At 49.8% G+C, this 19,784-nt stretch overlaps 1 protein-coding gene across 1 annotated transcript in view; it reads right to left on the bottom strand.

Annotated features, from left to right (window-relative positions):
- Window positions 1-3,969: 3,969 nt before the first annotated feature.
- ccdc197 (coiled-coil domain containing 197) overlaps window positions 3,970-19,784 on the bottom strand; it is a gene marked incomplete at its 5' end in the record, with an annotated part of 29,713 nt that continues 13,898 nt past the window's right edge. Inside the window, 7 exons of the mRNA XM_079832793.1 lie at window positions 3,970-4,245; window positions 4,317-4,433; window positions 5,813-5,923; window positions 8,225-8,394; window positions 9,802-9,884; window positions 9,982-10,139; window positions 17,844-18,020. Of these exons, the coding sequence (XP_079688919.1) occupies window positions 4,102-4,245; window positions 4,317-4,433; window positions 5,813-5,923; window positions 8,225-8,394; window positions 9,802-9,884; window positions 9,982-10,139; window positions 17,844-18,020 (960 nt within the window). The 3' untranslated portion in view covers window positions 3,970-4,101. The remainder of the gene's footprint in view (window positions 4,246-4,316; window positions 4,434-5,812; window positions 5,924-8,224; window positions 8,395-9,801; window positions 9,885-9,981; window positions 10,140-17,843; window positions 18,021-19,784) is intronic.

Genomic DNA, 19,784 nt, shown 5'->3' on the forward strand with positions numbered 1-19,784 from the left:
AGTGACGGAGTATATACACCACTGATCTATATAATGAGTGACGGAGAGTATATACACCACTGATCTATATAATGAGTGATGGAGTATATACACCACTGATCTATATAATGAGTGATGGAGAGTATATACACCACTGATCTATATAATGAGTGACGGAGTATATACACCACTGATCTATATAATGAGTGATGGAGTATATACACCACTGATCTATATAATGAGTGATGGAGTATATACACCACTGATCTATATAATGAGTGATGGAGTATATACACCACTGATCTATATAATGAGTGATGGAGTATATACACCACTGATCTATATAATGAGTGATGGAGTATATACACCACTGATCTATATAATGAGTGATGGAGTATATACACCACTGATCTATATAATGAGTGACGGAGTATATACACCACTGATCTATATAATGAGTGATGGAGTATATACACCACTGATCTATATGGAGTATATACACCACTGATCTATATAATGAGTGATGGAGTATATACACCACTTATCTATATAATGAGTGACGGAGTATATACACCACTGATCTATATAATGAGTGATGGAGTATATACACCACTGATCTATATAATGAGTGATGGAGTATATACACCACTGATCTATATAATGAGTGACGGAGTATATACACCACTGATCTATATGGAGTATATACACCACTGATCTATATAATGAGTGATGGAGTATATACACCACTGATCTATATAATGAGTGACGGAGTATATACACCACTGATCTATATAATGAGTGATGGAGTATATACACCACTGATCTATATAATGAGTGATGGAGTATATACACCACTGATCTATATGGAGTATATACACCACTGATCTATATAATGAGTGATGGAGTATATACACCACTTATCTATATAATGAGTGACGGAGTATATACACCACTGATCTATATAATGAGTGATGGAGTATATACACCACTGATCTATATAATGAGTGATGGAGTATATACACCACTGATCTATATAATGAGTGACGGAGTATATACACCACTGATCTATATGGAGTATATACACCACTGATCTATATAATGAGTGATGGAGTATATACACCACTGATCTATATAATGAGTGACGGAGTATATACACCACTGATCTATATAATGAGTGATGGAGTATATACACCACTGATCTATATAATGAGTGACGGAGTATATACACCACTGATCTATATGGAGTATATACACCACTGATCTATATAATGAGTGTTCTAAACTGCATCAGGCGGTGAAGCCACAGGAAGTGCTGGAGCGGCCATCTTGCTCTCCTCTACCAGCAGAGGGCATCACTAACACAGCCACAACACTGAGCTAAAGTCACACAATCTGCAGTCTCAGTCTCACAGGATCAGCTTTACCATATGTGTGTACATCAATAGTTACTTCAGATGATATCTGTAATGTTTATGGTGTTTTCGGAGAGTTTGAGTCATATTGAGATGGTTAATGTGTGTGTGTGTGTGTGTGTGTGTACAGGTAACACAACTCAACTTACACTAACATATTTCTTCATGTATGCAATAGTGGAGGAAATATTCATTTTTAACGTATATCTGTGTTTAACTGCAGAAATTGATTTGAATAGCTTATACAATATTAATACAAGCCTCTATATCGTACTATATTGTGTTACAATTCAAAGTTTGCCATCATCTCGGAAATAAAGCGGTCAGAGTTATGATGTGTGTATTCTATATCCTGACTGAGCAACGTCTATTTCAGACTCTTAAAGACCGTTTACAGTTTCCATATGAGTTTCCATATATTCCAAGTGTTATATGAGTATAAGTTTTTCATATTAGTGTTGTGTATGCCATGTTGTTGAATTACATATTTTTTAATCATCATTTAAATCATTAACTGCTTCAAAATGCATGTGGTTAACGAAATCATTGTTGGAACATTTGCCTACTGTATGAATAACAACAATACTACAGCACAACATAAATACATAAACTCAACAGAAGGTGATTTCAGGTGAATTCACAGTGTGCGGCGTCTCCTCCGCTCGAGCTGATGTTCTACTGTAATGAATATGAACATAACTCTTTAATCAGCTGGAGAAATTCCTGACTCTAAGCGAATAACCTTTCCCTGCTCAGGAGAATGCACAGAGACTTCAGATATAGAAACGCCGTCTCCTGAGGAAATGTTTTCTCAGTCCTTTAAAGCTACACTATGTAACTTTTCCGTCCACTAGAGGTCGCCTGTTCAAAGCAAAGGCGTAGTTTGATGACGCCACGTTTGAGCGCAGAATCTCGGGACATGTGGTCTTCACCTCACAGCCGGTGGGAAACAGTCAGGATAGGACTCGGGCAGAAATCATGTTCATGGATGCGATTATTAACATTACTGTAGTGAAGCAGAGCAGGAGCGAGTGTTGTGGAGCTGAGCAAGGCCGCAGGAGCGATTGAAGAGCGGGACTGTTATTATGGCATAATCGCTGGTGGGACTTTTATTATGACACAGTTGCCGGCGCCACTTCCTCTTCTCCAGTGCTGAGTGTGAGGTAACGCAACTCTGTTTATCGTATTAGATATATCTGAGTGTGTTGAAAAGGAAGTTATGACGTTCGCTCGGCGGCTGCTATGACACTTGTTCACACTGCAGTGAGAGTAAAGTGTTTCACTGAATAAAACCGGAGACCGAGGGTGACGCAGATATGACGCAATCGACAGGCGACTCCCTCACACGCATAGCTCACACGTCCCGGCTCCTTGGTTAAAATAGCAATTTTCTCACGATTTACAAATAGTTGGAAACATTTGGGATATTCTAAGTACTCAACTGAAGAAAATATATAACACTGGCCTAGTGGTTTCTGGATATTTTACTGCAAAAATCCTACATAGTTCACCTTTAATGTGCTGTTCACTCAACAGAACACACGAGCTGACGAGGAAACATCAACATGAGCAATCCAGTCATTTATATAGATCAGGGTATAGACACAAGATTCGGGAGTTTGAGTATGGCCCTGTATGATGTCATAAAGGGAGGAATTCCTTAAATGGGCACACACACACACATCAATGAGCTTCATTCGGGTTATGGGAGCCATCGGTGGCGCTGGCATTGTGTTTTTAGCAGTGTTGGGCACGTATTAGTTACAGTTACTTCTTACAAATAGTAACTGAGTTACATCATTATAAAAGTGACTTAATACCAGGGAAAGTAACTATTGTTTTTTTTTTTTTTCAAATGTTCAAATATGTCAAATAACTTGGATGCCCCCAATATTAGATATGTTAAATTAATGAATTGGAGACTAAATAGAATAAAGTATTATTATAAAACATTGTACATTAATGTACACTATTGTAATGTTGCTGTGGGACAATGTGAGACACCTATCAAATTCAGTACATTATTGTAAATATTATCAGTAGACCTACTATAGTGTAAATATTGTGTAAATATCATCAATACTATACTACTCCTCTGGTAGTGGAGCTCACGTTATCACCTGGGTTTTTAGCCACTGATGTTGTGGCTGTGATGACGTGAGGCGCTTCAGAATCACTTGCCACCGAAGTGGAGAAACTCTTTCCTCCTGGGAATAAGTTGCACGTTACATAAACATTCTGACCTTTTACGCTTATACTTCCAGTCTGCGAAAAGCTACATTTGAAGTCGTTGGACTTGCCATCGCTGACTGTGTGTGTGTGTGTGCGTGTGTGCGTGTGTGTGAGTGTGTGTGTGTGTGTGAGTGTGTGTGTGTGTGTGTGAGTGTGCGTGTGTGTGTGTGTGTGTGTGTGTGTGTGTGTGTGTGTGTGTGTGTGTGTGTGTGTGTGTGTGAGTGTGCGTGCGTGTGTGTGTGCGTGCGTGCGTGCGTGTGAGTGTGTGTGTGTGTGTTATGACACTTTAACATATTACAACTTTTTATCTGAATTCTGACTTCTAAGAATTATGAGATATAAAGTTGCGATTGCAAAGAAAGTCTCAGATTTATTTTTCATTCTGTGGCGTGAACAAGCTCCCACAGTGAAGCAGCGTCCTGTGTAGACCAGAGCGCTGACCTCTCACACACACACACACACACACACACACGCGGATCTACTGCGGCGTCTTCATCCCTGTGGCTCTGCTGCGGCTCTTCAGCTGGACTCCGCCGGACGGGCTCTTCTTCACCATCGCAGCGCTGGTGTCCATGAGTCTCGTGGCTCTTCTCTCCAGGTCTGCTTTGTCCAACATGAACTCCTGTGAAGACAGAGACACGTGTTAGTGATTGAGTGTGTGATTGTGCCGCAGGTTAAGGGTCACTGAAGCACCTTTATCATGTCCATCACAGAGGGCGTGTCCAGGCTGTCCAGACGGCCGTAGTGGCTCAGGTGACACTGCTCTCCCAGGTTCCTCAGGGCTATCAGGATGTTCCCCAGCTCCTCCGCCTGCATCACACATCAGAGTTTGACTATCACAGACGTCCACACTAAACCAGCCCAGCTGATGCCAGAACCACTCCTTTACATTTCCCTGAGATGTTGATTTATAACAAACAATTTGAAAATTAGGTTTCACTTTATTTTGATGGTCCCTTTAACACATTCTGTTGACTATAATTAGCATTGCACCTACATGTCTACTAACTAGAGTGTTAGTAGAGTATTAGTAGACTGGTAGGGTTAGGATAAGTTGACATGTACTTGCAAGGTTACTTATAGTCAGTGTAATGTCTGTTGATGGACCATCACAATAAAGAGTTAGCCGATATTAAACAGACAGTTTACTAATACTCTAATGAGAGTTAGTTGACATGTATTTGCAAAGTTACTTATAGTCAACATAATGTTCAAAAGGGACCATCAAAATAAAGTGTTACCGTAAAATTAATCCGATGTGAATTATAATTACAAAATATTATATTTCCATAAGAGTGCTAAACATTAATGTCAGCCATTTTAAAGACCAAGGAGAAGTTGATGTCTCTGCAAAGCCCCAGATGTGCCAGATGTGCTCTTCACAGGACATGTGACATGTATGATGTCAGAGACCTTCAGACGTCCTGGGTCCCACGAGGATATGGAGCGGATGAGCATTCATACACACAAACACATAATACAAATATTGCTTTTTTGGTGAAATATAGTTTCGATTTTGCTCATTTTTTAGGTTTTTCTATGTATGTTTCTGAAGCCTCATTCACACGGTCAGTCCAGTCCCATGAGAGCGGTCAGGCTGAAACAGAAATGCGGAACCACATATAAATCTAGATCTCAACGGATTGGTAAACATCAGATTTGATGTGATTTGTGGCCAGTGTGAATGAGGCTTCAGTGCTTCTAACCCAGCCCTGTCCTGAGCTGATCTCCAACCCTGATCAAACACACCTGAGCCAGATCGTCTTCAGGATCACAGGTGAGTTTGGGCCGGCTGGAGGAGGTTATCATATCATATCATCATAGATATACATAATAAAGGCCGTCTCACCGGCGGCCATCTTGTCACAGGCCAGCTTTCTGGCGGGCTCCTGATGTAAGGCGAGTGATCTGAACACAAATACTCTCATCTCGCTGGACGGATTTACAAATGGTTTGGTTTCTTACAAACGTTATTAACTAATTAGTATGCAGTGTCATAACTACATCTCCAAGGTTTATAACAAACCAAACCGTTTGAAAATCCAGTTATGGTTATTTATATATACATGCACCACTAAGACACAATGAGTGAGCGAGCGGAGTGTGACAAGATGGCCGCCATTGGCCATCAGCGCGGACGAGGCATCTAGCCGTTATGATGTGCATCTATGGTTATGCTGAGGTGGTACCTGCTCTCTGGACTGGCCCAGGGTCATGTGGAGCATCATCTCCAGCTGCTTGTTCTTCTCCCTGGTCTGGTCCAGCTGTGTCTGGAGCTCGGACAGCTCCTGATTGGCCATCTGCCTCAGGACAAACACAGGTCAGGGGGTCACGCGTGTACTCTGTGATGCGTGTACTCTGTGATGCGTGTGCTCTGTGATGCGTGACACGTGTGCTCTGTGATGCGTGTCGCGTGTGCTCTGTGATGCGTGTGCTCTGTGATGCGTGTGCTCTGTGATGCGTGACGCGTGTGCTCTGTGACGCGTGTGCTCTGTGACGCGTGTGCTCTGTGATGCGTGTGCTCTGTGATGCGTGTGCTCTGTGACGCGTGTGCTCTGTGACGCGTGTGCTCTGTGATGCGTGTGCTCTGTGACGCGTGTGCTCTGTGACGCGTGTGCTCTGTGACGCGTGTGCTCTGTGATGCGTGTGCTCTGTGACGCGTGTGCTCTGTGACGCGTGTGCTCTGTGATGCGTGTGCTCTGTGACGCGTGTGCTCTGTGACGCGTGTGCTCTGTGATGCGTGTGCTCTGTGACGCGTGTGCTCTGTGATGCGTGATGCGTGTGCTCTGTGATGCGTGACGCGTGTGCTCTGTGATGCATGTGCTCTGTGATGCGTGTGCTCTGTGATGCGTGATGCGTGTGCTCTGTGATGCGTGTGCTCTGTGATGCGTGACGCGTGTGCTCTGTGATGCGTGTGCTCTGTGATGCGTGTGCTCTGTGATGCGTGTGCTCTGTGATGCGTGTGCTCTGTGATGCGTGTGCTCTGTGATGCGTGTGCTCTGTGATGTGTGACGCGTGTGCTCTGTGATGCATGTGCTCTGTGATGCGTGCTCTGTGATGCGTGTGCTCTGTGATGCGTGTGCTCTGTGATGCGTGTGCTCTGTGATGCGTGTGCTCTGTGATGCGTGATGCGTGTGCTCTGTGATGTGTGTGCTCTGTGATGCGTGTGCTCTGTGATGCGTGTGCTCTGTGATGTGTGTGCTCTGTGATGCGTGTGCTCTGTGATGCGTGTGCTCTGTGATGCGTGATGCGTGTGCTCTGTGATGCGTGTGCTCTGTGATGCGTGTGCTCTGTGATGCGTGTGCTCTGTGATGCGTGATGCGTGTGCTCTGTGATGTGTGTGCTCTGTGATGTGTGTGCTCTGTGATGCGTGTGCTCTGTGATGCGTGTGCTCTGTGATGCGTGATGCGTGTGCTCTGTGATGCGTGTGCTCTGTGATGCGTGTGCTCTGTGATGCGTGTGCTCTGTGATGCGTGATGCGTGTACTCTGTGATGCGTGTGCTCTGTGATGCGTGTGCTCTGTGATGCGTGTGCTCTGTGATGCGTGTGCTCTGTGATGTGTGTGCTCTGTGATGCGTGTGCTCTGTGATGCGTGTGCTCTGTGATGCGTGTGCTCTGTGATGCGTGTGCTCTGTGATGCGTGATGCGTGTACTCTGTGATGCGTGTGCTCTGTGATGCGTGTGCTCTGTGATGCGTGTACTCTGTGATGCGTGTGCTCTGTGATGCGTGACACGTGTGCTCTGTGATGCGTGTGCTCTGTGATGCGTGACACGTGTGCTCTGTGATGCGTGTGCTCTGTGATGCGTGACACGTGTGCTCTGTGATGCGTGTGCTCTGTGACGCGTGTGCTCTGTCATGCGTGATGCGTGTGCTCTGTGATGCGTGTGCTCTGTGATGCGTGTGCTCTGTGATGCGTGACGCGTGTGCTCTGTGATGCATGTGCTCTGTGATGCGTGTGCTCTGTGATGCGTGTGCTCTGTGATGCGTGTGCTCTGTGATGCGTGACGCGTGTGCTCTGTGATGCATGTGCTCTGTGATGCGTGTGCTCTGTGATGCGTGTGCTCTGTGATGCGTGATGCGTGTGCTCTGTGATGCGTGTGCTCTGTGATGCGTGACGCGTGTGCTCTGTGATGCGTGTGCTCTGTGATGCGTGATGCGTGTGCTCTGTGATGCGTGATGCGTGTGCTCTGTGATGCGTGTGCTCTGTGATGCGTGTGCTCTGTGATGCGTGATGCGTGTGCTCTGTGATGCGTGTGCTCTGTGATGCGTGACGCGTGTGCTCTGTGATGCGTGTGCTCTGTGATGCGTGATGCGTGTGCTCTGTGATGCGTGTGCTCTGTGATGCGTGTGCTCTGTGATGCGTGATGCGTGTGCTCTGTGATGCGTGTGCTCTGTGATGCGTGTGCTCTGTGATGCGTGTGCTCTGTGATGCGTGATGCGTGTGCTCTGTGATGCGTGTGCTCTGTGATGCGTGTGCTCTGTGATGCGTGATGCGTGTTCTCTGTGATGCGTGTGCTCTGTGATGCGTGTGCTCTGTGATGCGTGTGCTCTGTGATGCGTGTGCTCTGTGATGCGTGTGCTCTGTGATGCGTGACCGTACCAGCTTGCGTGTGCTGTGCTGCTGTCTGAGCGCCTCCAGCTGGCTCTGGCCCGTCTTCATCTGCTCCGCCCGGCTGCTGAGCTGCTGCAGGAGATCCTCTCGGCTCAGGCTCAGCGTCTCGAAGCGCCTGAGGATCGCCATCACCTGCTCCGCCCTGTACCCTAGATAGTCTGCACAGAGGGAGCACACTAAAGGCCCATCCACACCACAGCAATAACTACTGCAACCCCGTCCACATTCTCAGGGTGTAGTATTAGAGGATCTCCTGGCAGAAGTGCAGTATACCACACACCGCAGGGGCCTTACAGTGAAGCCATTTTGATTGAAGCCGCCATTTTGTGCCGGCGTGTTTCTACAGAGGCCCTAAAGGGACAAACTTCTATTCTTTTATATCTAGATCTGTATCGTTATAGTTATGGCTCCTGTGGATGAGAGTGCATCCATCCGTCCATCCATCCATCCATCCATCCACTCACCCATTCATCCACCCATCCATCCATCGACCCCCCCATCCATCCGTCCATCCACCCATCCATCCATCGACCCCCCCATCCATCCATCCATCCACTCACCCATTCATCCACCCATCCATTCATCCACCCATCCATCCATCATCCACTCAACCATCCATCCACCCATCCACCCCCCATCCACCCATCCACTCACCCACCCATCCATTCATCCACCCATCCCTCCATCCATCCATCCACTCACCCACCCATCCACCCATCCATTCATCCACCCACCCACCCATCCATCCATCCACCCATCCCCCATCCATCCATCCATCCACTCACCCATCCATCCACCCATCCATCCACTCACCCATCCATCCACCCATCCATTCATCCACCCATCCATCCATCCATCCATCCAGCCATCCCCCCATCCATCCATCCATCCACTCACCCGTCCACTCACCCATCCATCCATCCATCCACCCATCCATTCATCCACCCATCCATCATCCATCCACTCACCCATCCACTCACCCATCCATCCATCCACCCATCCCCCCACCCATCCATCCACTCACCCATCATCCATCCCTCCATCCATCCACCCATCAATACATCCATTATCCATCCATCCATCATCCATCCATCCACCCATCCATCCATCCACCCATCCATCATCCACCCATCCATCATCCATCCATCCACCCATCCGTCATCCATCCATCCATCCACCCACCAACCCACCCATCCATCATCCATCCACCCATCCACCCATCCATCATCCATCCATCCACCCAACCATCCATCCACTCACCCATCCATCCATCCACCCATCCATCATCCATCCATCAATCCACCCATCCATCATCCATCCATCCACCCACCAATCCATCCATCCATCCATCCACCCATCCACCCATCCATCATCCGTCCACCCACCCACCCATCCATCCATCCATCCCACCATCCATTCATTTCTTATCTATCTATCTATCTATCTATCTATCTATCTATCTATCTATCTATCTATCTATCTATCTATCTATCTATCTATCTATCTATCTATCTATCTATCTATAGTTATGGCTCCTGTGGATGAGAGTGATTTATTGTTCTTACTGTCTGGAAGTAACTCGAGCGTCTTCCTCAGAAACTCCTCGAAGATCTTGTGTTTGTTGACCCGCTCTTTTAAACACAGCCGCCTGTTGACCAGAGAGATCATGACTACTGTCCTCAGGTCAGTGGTGGTGTTTCAGGGTCAGTGGTGGTGTTTCAGGGTTTCCTCTGACCGCTCCTCACCTGTGCTGGAGCTCCTGGAGCTGGGTGGAGAGCTGGGCCTTCTCCTGCTCCTTCAGCTCCTTCTGCTGCCGCTCCATCAGGAACTTCTTCAGCGCGCGCCTCCGCTTCACCTCGTTCTCCTCCACAAATCTCTCAAATGTTGCTGCCTTGAGTCTAGTCTGAGGAGACATGAGGTCACACACACATCATCATCAGCCCAGAGCCAACCTCCTGACCCCTAATACCCTCCTGACCCCTAATACCCTCCTGACCCCTAATAACCTCCTGACCCCTAATAACCTCCTGACCCCTAATACCCTCCTGACCCCTAATAACCTCCTGACCCCTAATACCCTCCTGACCCCTAATAACCTCCTGACCCCTAATACCCTCCTGACCCCTAATAACCTCCTGACCCCTAATACCCTCCTGACCCCTAATAACCTCCTGACCCCTAATACCCTCCTGACCCCTAATAACCTCCTGACCCCTAATAACCTCCTGACCCCTAATACCCTCCTGACCCCTAATAACCTCCTGACCCCTAATACCCTCCTGACCCCTAATACCCTCCTGACCCCTAATAACCTCCTGACCCCTAATACCCTCCTGACCCCTAATACCCTCCTGACCCCTAATAACCACCTGACCCCTAATACCCTCCTGACCCCTAATAACCACCTGACCCCTAATAACCACCTGACCCCTAATACCCTCCTGACCCCTAATACCCTCCTGACCCCTAATAACCACCTGACCCCTAATACCCTCCTGACCCCTAATAACCACCTGACCCCTAATACCCTCCTGACCCCTAATACCCTCCTGACCCCTAATAACCACCTGACCCCTAATACCCTCCTGACCCCTAATACCCTCCTGACCCCTAATACCCTCCTGACCCCTAATAACCACCTGACCCCTAATACCCTCCTGACCCCTAATACCCTCCTGACCCCTAATAACCACCTGACCCCTAATACCCTCCTGACCCCTAATACCCTCCTGACCCCTAGAGCTTTAGCTCCTCCAGACTGGGCTCAGACCTTGAGACGGGTCGGACTCTGAGTGCTGAGTCTTCTCTAGCAGATCTGACTGAAGAATAACAATCAAATCTCTGAAGAACTCCCATAGCCTTACAATGAATCAGATCTGAACACTGAAGCCTATCCATTCATCCATCCATCCATCCATCCATCCATCCCTTATCCATCCATCCATCCATCCCTTCTCCATCCATCCATCCCTTATCCATCCATCCATCCATCCATCCCTTATCCATCCATCCATCCATCCTTTATCCATCCATCCATCCCTTATCCATCCATCCATCCCTTCTCCATCCATCCATCCTAATTTCTTATAGACTGTATTGACTTCACACCTTCAAACTTTTTAAAATGTTAAAATTAACTCAGGCGTTGTTCTCCGGCTTCCTCCAGTCGGCTCTCTTTAGTGTAGCTCTGTGTGGAGTTCCTGACCTCCGTCTGTCTGTGGTGTGTGATGTGGGCGGGCCTGCAGACGGTGCAGTACAGGACACGCGTGACCTAAACATGTGTGTGTGGAGTTCCTGACCTCCGTCTGTCTGTGGTGTGTGATGTGGGCGGGCCTGCAGACGGTGCTGTACAGGACACGCGTGACCTAAACATGTGTGTGTGGAGTTCCTGACCTCCGTCTGTCTGTGGTGCGTGATGTGAGCGGGCCTGCAGACGGTGCTGTACAGGACACGCGTGACCTAAACATGTGTGTGTGGAGTTCCTGACCTCCGTCTGTCTGTGGTGCGTGATGTGAGCGGGCCTGCAGACGGTGCAGTACAGGACACGCGTGATCTAAACATGTGTGTGTGGAGTTCCTGACCTCCGTCTGTCTGTGGTGTGTGATGTGGGCGGGCCTGCAGACGGTGCTGTACAGGACACGCTTGACCTAAACATGTGTGTGTGGAGTTCCTGACCTCCGTCTGTCTGTGGTGCGTGATGTGAGCGGGCCTGCAGACGGTGCTGTACAGGACACGCGTGACCTAAACATGTGTGTGTGGAGTTCCTGACCTCCGTCTGTCTGTGGTGCGTGATGTGAGCGGGCCTGCAGACGGTGCAGTACAGGACACGCGTGACCTAAACATGTGTGTGTGGAGTTCCTGACCTCCGTCTGTCTGTGGTGTGTGATGTGAGCGGGCCTGCAGACGGTGCAGTACAGGACACGCGTGACCTAAACATGTGTGTGTGGAGTTCCTGACCTCCGTCTGTCTGTGGTGTGTGATGTGAGCGGGCCTGCAGACGGTGCAGTACAGGACACGCGTGACCTAAACATGTGTGTGTGGAGTTCCTGACCTCCGTCTGTCTGTGGTGTGTGATGTGAGCGGGCCTGCAGACGGTGCAGTACAGGACACGCGTGACCTAAACATGTGTGTGTGGAGTTCCTGACCTCCGTCTGTCTGTGGTGTGTGATGTGAGCGGGCCTGCAGACGGTGCAGTACAGGACACGCGTGACCTAAACATGTGTGTGTGGAGTTCCTGACCTCCGTCTGTCTGTGGTGCGTGATGTGAGCGGGCCTGCAGACGGTGCAGTACAGGACACGCGTGACCTAAACATGTGTGTGTGGAGTTCCTGACCTCCGTCTGTCTGTGGTGTGTGATGTGGGCGGGTCTGCAGACGGTGCTGTACAGGACACGCGTGACCTAAACATGTGTGTGTGGAGTTCCTGACCTCCGTCTGTCTGTGGTGTGTGATGTGAGCGGGCCTGCAGACGGTGCTGTACAGGACACGCGTGACCTAAACATGTGTGTGTGGAGTTCCTGACCTCCGTCTGTCTGTGGTGCGTGATGTGAGCGGGCCTGCAGACGGTGCAGTACAGGACACGCGTGACCTAAACGTGTGTGTGGAGTTCCTGACCTCTGTCTGTCTGTGGTGTGTGATGTGAGCGGGTCTGCAGACGGTGCTGTACAGGACACGCGTGACCTAAACATGTGTGTGGAGTTCCTGACCTCCATCTGTCTGTGGTGTGTGATGTGAGCGGGCCTGCAGACGGTGCTGTACAGGACACGCGTGATCTAAACATGTGTGTGTGGAGTTCCTGACCTCCGTCTGTCTGTGGTGTGTGATGTGAGCGGGCCTGCAGACGGTGCTGTACAGGACACGCGTGACCTAAACATGTGTGTGTGGAGTTCCTGACCTCCGTCTGTCTGTGGTGTGTGATGTGAGCGGGCCTGCAGACGGTGCAGTACAGGACACGCGTGATCTAAACATGTGTGTGTGGAGTTCCTGACCTCCATCTGTCTGTGGTGTGTGATGTGAGCGGGCCTGCAGACGGTGCTGTACAGGACACGCGTGATCTAAACATGTGTGTCTGGAGTTCCTGACCTCCGTCTGTCTGTGGTGTGTGATGTGAGCGGGCCTGCAGACGGTGCTGTACAGGACACGCGTGACCTAAACGTGTGTGTGGAGTTCCTGACCTCCGTCTGTCTGTGGTGTGTGATGTGAGCGGGCCTGCAGACGGTGCTGTACAGGACACGCGTGACCTAAACGTGTGTGTGGAGTTCCTGACCTCCGTCTGTCTGTGGTGCGTGATGTGAGCGGGCCTGCAGACGGTGCTGTACAGGACACGCGTGACCTAAACATGTGTGTGTGGAGTTCCTGACCTCCGTCTGTCTGTGGTGCGTGATGTGAGCGGGCCTGCAGACGGTGCAGTACAGGACACGCGTGACCTAAACATGTGTGTGTGGAGTTCCTGACCTCCGTCTGTCTGTGGTGTGTGATGTGAGCGGGCCTGCAGACGGTGCAGTACAGGACACGCGTGATCTAAACATGTGTGTGTGGAGTTCCTGACCTCCTTCTGTCTGTGGTGTGTGATGTAGGCGGGCCTGCAGACGGTGCAGTACAGGACACGCGTGACCTAAACATGTGTGTGTGGAGTTCCTGACCTCCGTCTGTCTGTGGTGTGTGATGTGAGCAGGCCTGCAGACGGTGCTGTACAGGACACGCGTGACCTAAACATGTGTGTGTGGAGTTCCTGACCTCCGTCTGTCTGTGGTGCGTGATGTGAGCGGGCCTGCAGACGGTGCTGTACAGGACACGCGTGACCTAAACATCTGTGTGTGGAGTTCCTGACCTCCGTCTGTCTGTGGTGTGTGATGTGAGCGGGCCTGCAGACGGTGCTGTACAGGACACGCGTGACTTAAACATGTGTGTGTGGAGTTCCTGACCTCCGTCTGTCTGTGGTGCGTGATGTGAGCGGGCCTGCAGACGGTGCAGTACAGGACACGCGTGACCTAAACATGTGTGTGTGGAGTTCCTGACCTCCGTCTGTCTGTGGTGTGTGATGTGGGCGGGCCTGCAGACGGTGCAGTACAGGACATGCGTGACCTAAACATGTGTGTGTGGAGTTCCTGACCTCCGTCTGTCTGTGGTGCGTGATGTGAGCGGGCCTGCAGACGGTGCTGTACAGGACACGCGTGACCTAAACATGTGTGTGTGGAGTTCCTGACCTCCGTCTGTCTGTGGTGCGTGATGTGAGCGGGCCTGCAGACGGTGCAGTACAGGACACGCGTGATCTAAACATGTGTGTGTGGAGTTCCTGACCTCCGTCTGTCTGTGGTGCGTGATGTGAGTGGGTCTGCAGACGGTGCAGTACAGGACACGCGTGACCTAAACATGTGTGTGTGGAGTTCCTGACCTCCGTCTGTCTGTGGTGTGTGATGTGAGCGGGGCTGCAGACGGTGCAGTACAGGACACGCGTGACCTAAACATGTGTGTGTGGAGTTCCTGACCTCCGTCTGTCTGTGGTGCGTGATGTGAGCGGGCCTGCAGACGGTGCTGTACAGGACACGCGTGACCTAAACATGTGTGTGTGGAGTTCCTGACCTCCATCTGTCTGTGGTGTGTGATGTGAGCGGGCCTGCAGACGGTGCTGTACAGGACACGCGTGACCTAAACATGTGTGTGTGGAGTTCCTGACCTCCGTCTGTCTGTGGTGCGTGATGTGAGCGGGTCTGCAGACGGTGCAGTACAGGACACGCGTGACCTAAACATGTGTGTGTGGAGTTCCTGACCTCCGTCTGTCTGTGGTGCGTGATGTGAGCGGGCCTGCAGACGGTGCAGTACAGGACACGCGTGACCTAAACATGTGTGTGTGGAGTTCCTGACCTCCGTCTGTCTGTGGTGCGTGATGTGAGCGGGCCTGCAGACGGTGCTGTACAGGACACGCGTGACCTAAACATGTGTGTGTGGAGTTCCTGACCTCCGTCTGTCTGTGGTGTGTGATGTGAGCGGGTCTGCAGACGGTGCAGTACAGGACACGCGTGACCTAAACATGTGTGTGTGTGGAGTTCCTGACCTCCGTCTGTCTGTGGTGCGTGATGTGGGCAGGCCTGCAGACGGTGCTGTAAAGGACACGCGTGACCTAAACATGTGTGTGTGTGTGGAGTTCCTGACCTCCATCTGTCTGTGGTGTGTGATGTGAGCGGGTCTGCAGACGGTGCAGTACAGGACACGCGTGACCTAAACATGTGTGTGTGGAGTTCCTGACCTCCGTCTGTCTGTGGTGTTTGATGTGAGCGGGTCTGCAGACGGTGCAGTACAGGACACGCGTGACCTAAACATGTGTGTGTGTGGAGTTCCTGACCTCCGTCTGTCTGTGGTGTGTGATGTGAGCGGGTCTGCAGACGGTGCAGTACAGGACACGCGTGACCTAAACATGTGTGTGTGGAGTTCCTGACCTCCGTCTGTCTGTGGTGTGTGATGTGAGCGGGTCTGCAGACGGTGCTGTACAGGACACGCGTGACCTAAACATGTGTGTGTGTGGAGTTCCTGACCTCCGTCTGTCTGTGGTTTGTGATGTGAGCGGGTCTCCAGACGGTGCAGTCCAGGACACGCGTGACCTAAACATGTGTGTGTGGAGTTCCTGACCTCCGTCTGTCTGTGGTGTGTGATGTGAGCGGGCCTGCAGACGGTGCTGTAAAGGACACGCGTGACCTAAACATGTGTGTGTGTGGAGTTCCTGAACTCCATCTGTCTGTGGTGTGTGATGTGAGCGGGTCTGCAGACGGTGCAGTACAGGACACGCGTGACCTAAACATGTGTGTGTGGAGTTCCTGACCTCCGTCTGTCTGTGGTGCGTGATGTGAGCGGGCCTGCAGACGGTGCAGTACAGGACACGCGTGACCTAAACATGTGTGTGTGGAGTTCCTGACCTCCGTCTGTCTGTGGTGTGTGATGTGGGCGGGCCTGCAGACGGTGCAGTACAGGACACGCGTGATCTAAACATGTGTGTGTGGAGTTCCTGACCTCCGTCTGTCTGCGGTGCGTGATGTGAGCGGGCCTGCAGACGGTGCAGTACAGGACACGCGTGACCTAAACATGTGTGTGTGGAGTTCCTGACCTCCGTCTGGCTGTGGTGTGTGATGTGAGCGGGCCTGCAGACGGTGCAGTACAGGACACGCGTGATCTAAACATGTGTGTGTGGAGTTCCTGACCTCCGTCTGTCTGTGGTGTGTGATGTGAGCGGGTCTGCAGACGGTGCTGTACAGGACACGCGTGACCTAAACATGTGTGTGTGGAGTTCCTGACCTCCGTCTGTCTGTGGTGCGTGATGTGAGCGGGCCTGCAGACGGTGCTGTACAGGACACGCGTGACCTAAACATGTGTGTGTGGAGTTCCTGACCTCCGTCTGTCTGTGGTGCGTGATGTGAGCGGGCCTGCAGACGGTGCTGTACAGGACACGCGTGACCTAAACATGTGTATGTGTGGAGTTCCTGACCTCCGTCTGTCTGTGGTGTGTGATGTGAGCGGGTCTGCAGACGGTGCAGTACAGGACACGCGTGACCTAAACATGTGTGTGTGGAGTTCCTGACCTCCGTCTGTCTGTGGTGCGTGATGTGAGCGGGCCTGCAGACGGTGCTGTACAGGACACGCGTGACCTAAACTTGTGTATGTGTGGAGTTCCTGACCTCCGTCTGTCTGTGGTGTGTGATGTGAGCGGGCCTGCAGACGGTGCTGTACAGGACACGCGTGACCTAAACATGTGTGTGTGGAGTTCCTGACCTCCGTCTGTCTGTGGTGTGTGATGTGAGCGGGCCTGCAGACGGTGCAGTACAGGACACGCGTGACCTAAACGTGTGTGTGGAGTTCCTGACCTCCGTCTGTCTGTGGTGTGTGATGTGAGCGGGCCTGCAGACGGTGCTGTACAGGACACGCGTGACCTAAACATGTGTGTGTGGAGTTCCTGACCTCCGTCTGTCTGTGGTGCGTGATGTGAGCGGGCCTGCAGACGGTGCTGTACAGGACACGCTTGACCTAAACATGTGTGTGTGGAGTTCCTGACCTCCGTCTGTCTGTGGTGCGTGATGTGAGCAGGCCTGCAGACGGTGCAGTACAGGACACGCGTGACCTAAACATGTGTGTGTGGAGTTCCTGACCTCCGTCTGTCTGTGGTGCGTGATGTGAGCGGGCCTGCAGACGGTGCTGTACAGGACACGCGTGACCTAAACATGTGTGTGTGGAGTTCCTGACCTCCGTCTGTCTGTGGTGTGTGATGTGAGCGGGCCTGCAGACGGTGCTGTACAGGACACGCGTGACCTAAACATGTGTGTGTGGAGTTCCTGACCTCCGTCTGTCTGTGGTGTGTGATGTGAGCGGGCCTGCAGACGGTGCTGTACAGGACACGCGTGACCTAAACATGTGTGTGTGTGGAGTTCCTGACCTCCGTCTGTCTGTGGTGTGTGATGTGAGCGGGTCTGCAGACGGTGCTGTACAGGACACGCGTGACCTAAACATGTGTGTGTGTGGAGTTCCTGACCTCCGTCTGTCTGTGGTGTGTGATGTGAGCGGGTCTGCAGACGGTGCTTTAGAGGACACGCGTGATCTAAACATGTGTGTGTGGAGTTCCTGACCTCCGTCTGTCTGTGCTGCAGCTGAGCTCGTCTCTCCCGCAGGATCTCCATCCAGCCGTGGACCTGCTGCCGTTTGTCCCTCAGCTGCTCGCTCAGCTCATCCACCTCCACCCGCTTCCTCAGGACCAGTGTGGACTGTAGCGTGTTGACCCCCGTCTCCAGGAGCCGGCTGGAGCCCTGCAGCACACGCCAGGAGTTAAACATGTGGAGTTAAACATGTGGAGTTAAGCATGTGGAGTTAAACATGTGGAGTTAAACATGTGGAGTTAAACATGTGGAGTTAAACATGTGCTGTGTTAGTGTGTGGAAACACAGAGAATCCTCCTCACAGTTCTTTGGGGGAATGAGGGATGACTGACACACGGTGACGCATTGCTGCCACATATTATTATTTCCACTCAATTATGTCGTAATAACGAGATGTTATGTCATTAAAACCACATATATTTTCTCCTAATAAGGACGTGTTGTATAGTGAAGTGAACAAAATATGCCTGTATCCACATTAGAGAATTGATATAGCCCATGTCACACTTCCATGTCTGAAAGCAGAGCTCAGTGTAAAACAGGCTGTATCAGTGAGTTCTCATAGCTATTTTGGAGCAGGAAAATCTTCTTCAGAAAGAAGTTAAGAACATTCCTAAGATAAATTATACGTTTGTAAGAATGTTCCTAAGGGCAATTCTTGAAAAATTCTTGAGAAGTGCTCAAATATTTTCTTAAGAACATCTTAATGTTTTACTTAAGAAGAAAATGAAAGGTGTTAGTGAATGAAAAACACCTCAGAGCCTGTGTTTCTGCGCTTCCTAAAGATTACTGTAGATATCATCATAATATGCAGATTACTGTAGATATTCTCATAATATGCAGATTACTGTAGATATCATCATAATATGCAGATTACTGTAGATATCATCATAATATGCTCTGCTTTCGTCAGGACTGGCTTGACGGGAGTAAATCACTCAGTGTCGTGTTTCTCAAACTTGTGACTTGTGTCCTTGGTAAAATTTGCCAAGTTCGACTTATAAAGCTCAAAATATGGTCATTAAGAGCCGCCCACTGGCCTCTGCTCGTGTTGTGGGTCCTCAGGGTTGTGTGTTTGACACACCAGAATGCATTATGGTCCAGAATGGGCACTGATGTCTGTTGTCCAGGAATCACATTAGAGAAATCGCACTTTGCAGACTAAAGTCTTTCTGTCATAAAATGAAAACATCAGTACAGTTATGCCCATTTGAAATACTTTTATTCATATTTGTTTAATTTTTGTCATATTTTTGTATTCAGATTTGACCCTGGAATGACATTTTGGGGCTTGTGAGCTCCTGAAGATGAATGATTGATGGTGAATCCTGTAGATCACTAACACTCACACTAACACTAACACTAACACTCACACTAACACTATCACTCACACTAACACTGATACTAACACTGACACTAACACTCACACTAACACTAACACTAACACTCACACTAACACTAACACTCACACTAACACTCACACTAACACTAACACTAACACTAACACTAACACTAACACTAACACTCACACTAACACTAACACTAACACTCACACTAACACTAACACTCACACTCACACTAACACTAACACTAACACTCACACTAACACTAACACTAACACTCACACTAACACTAACACTAACACTCACACTAACACTAACACTCACACTCACACTAACACTAACACTAACACTAACACTCACACTAACACTAACACTCACACTAACACTCACACTAACACTAACACTAACACTAACACTAACACTAACACTAACACTCACACTAACACTAACACTAACACTAACACTAACACTCACACTCACACTAACACTCACACTAACACTAACACTAACACTCACACTAACACTCACACTCACACTAACACTAACACTAACACTCACACTAACACTGATA

This window comes from Gobio gobio, assembly GCF_949357685.1.
Source record: "Gobio gobio genome assembly, chromosome: 13".
NCBI classification, from domain to species: domain Eukaryota; kingdom Metazoa; phylum Chordata; class Actinopteri; order Cypriniformes; family Gobionidae; genus Gobio; species Gobio gobio.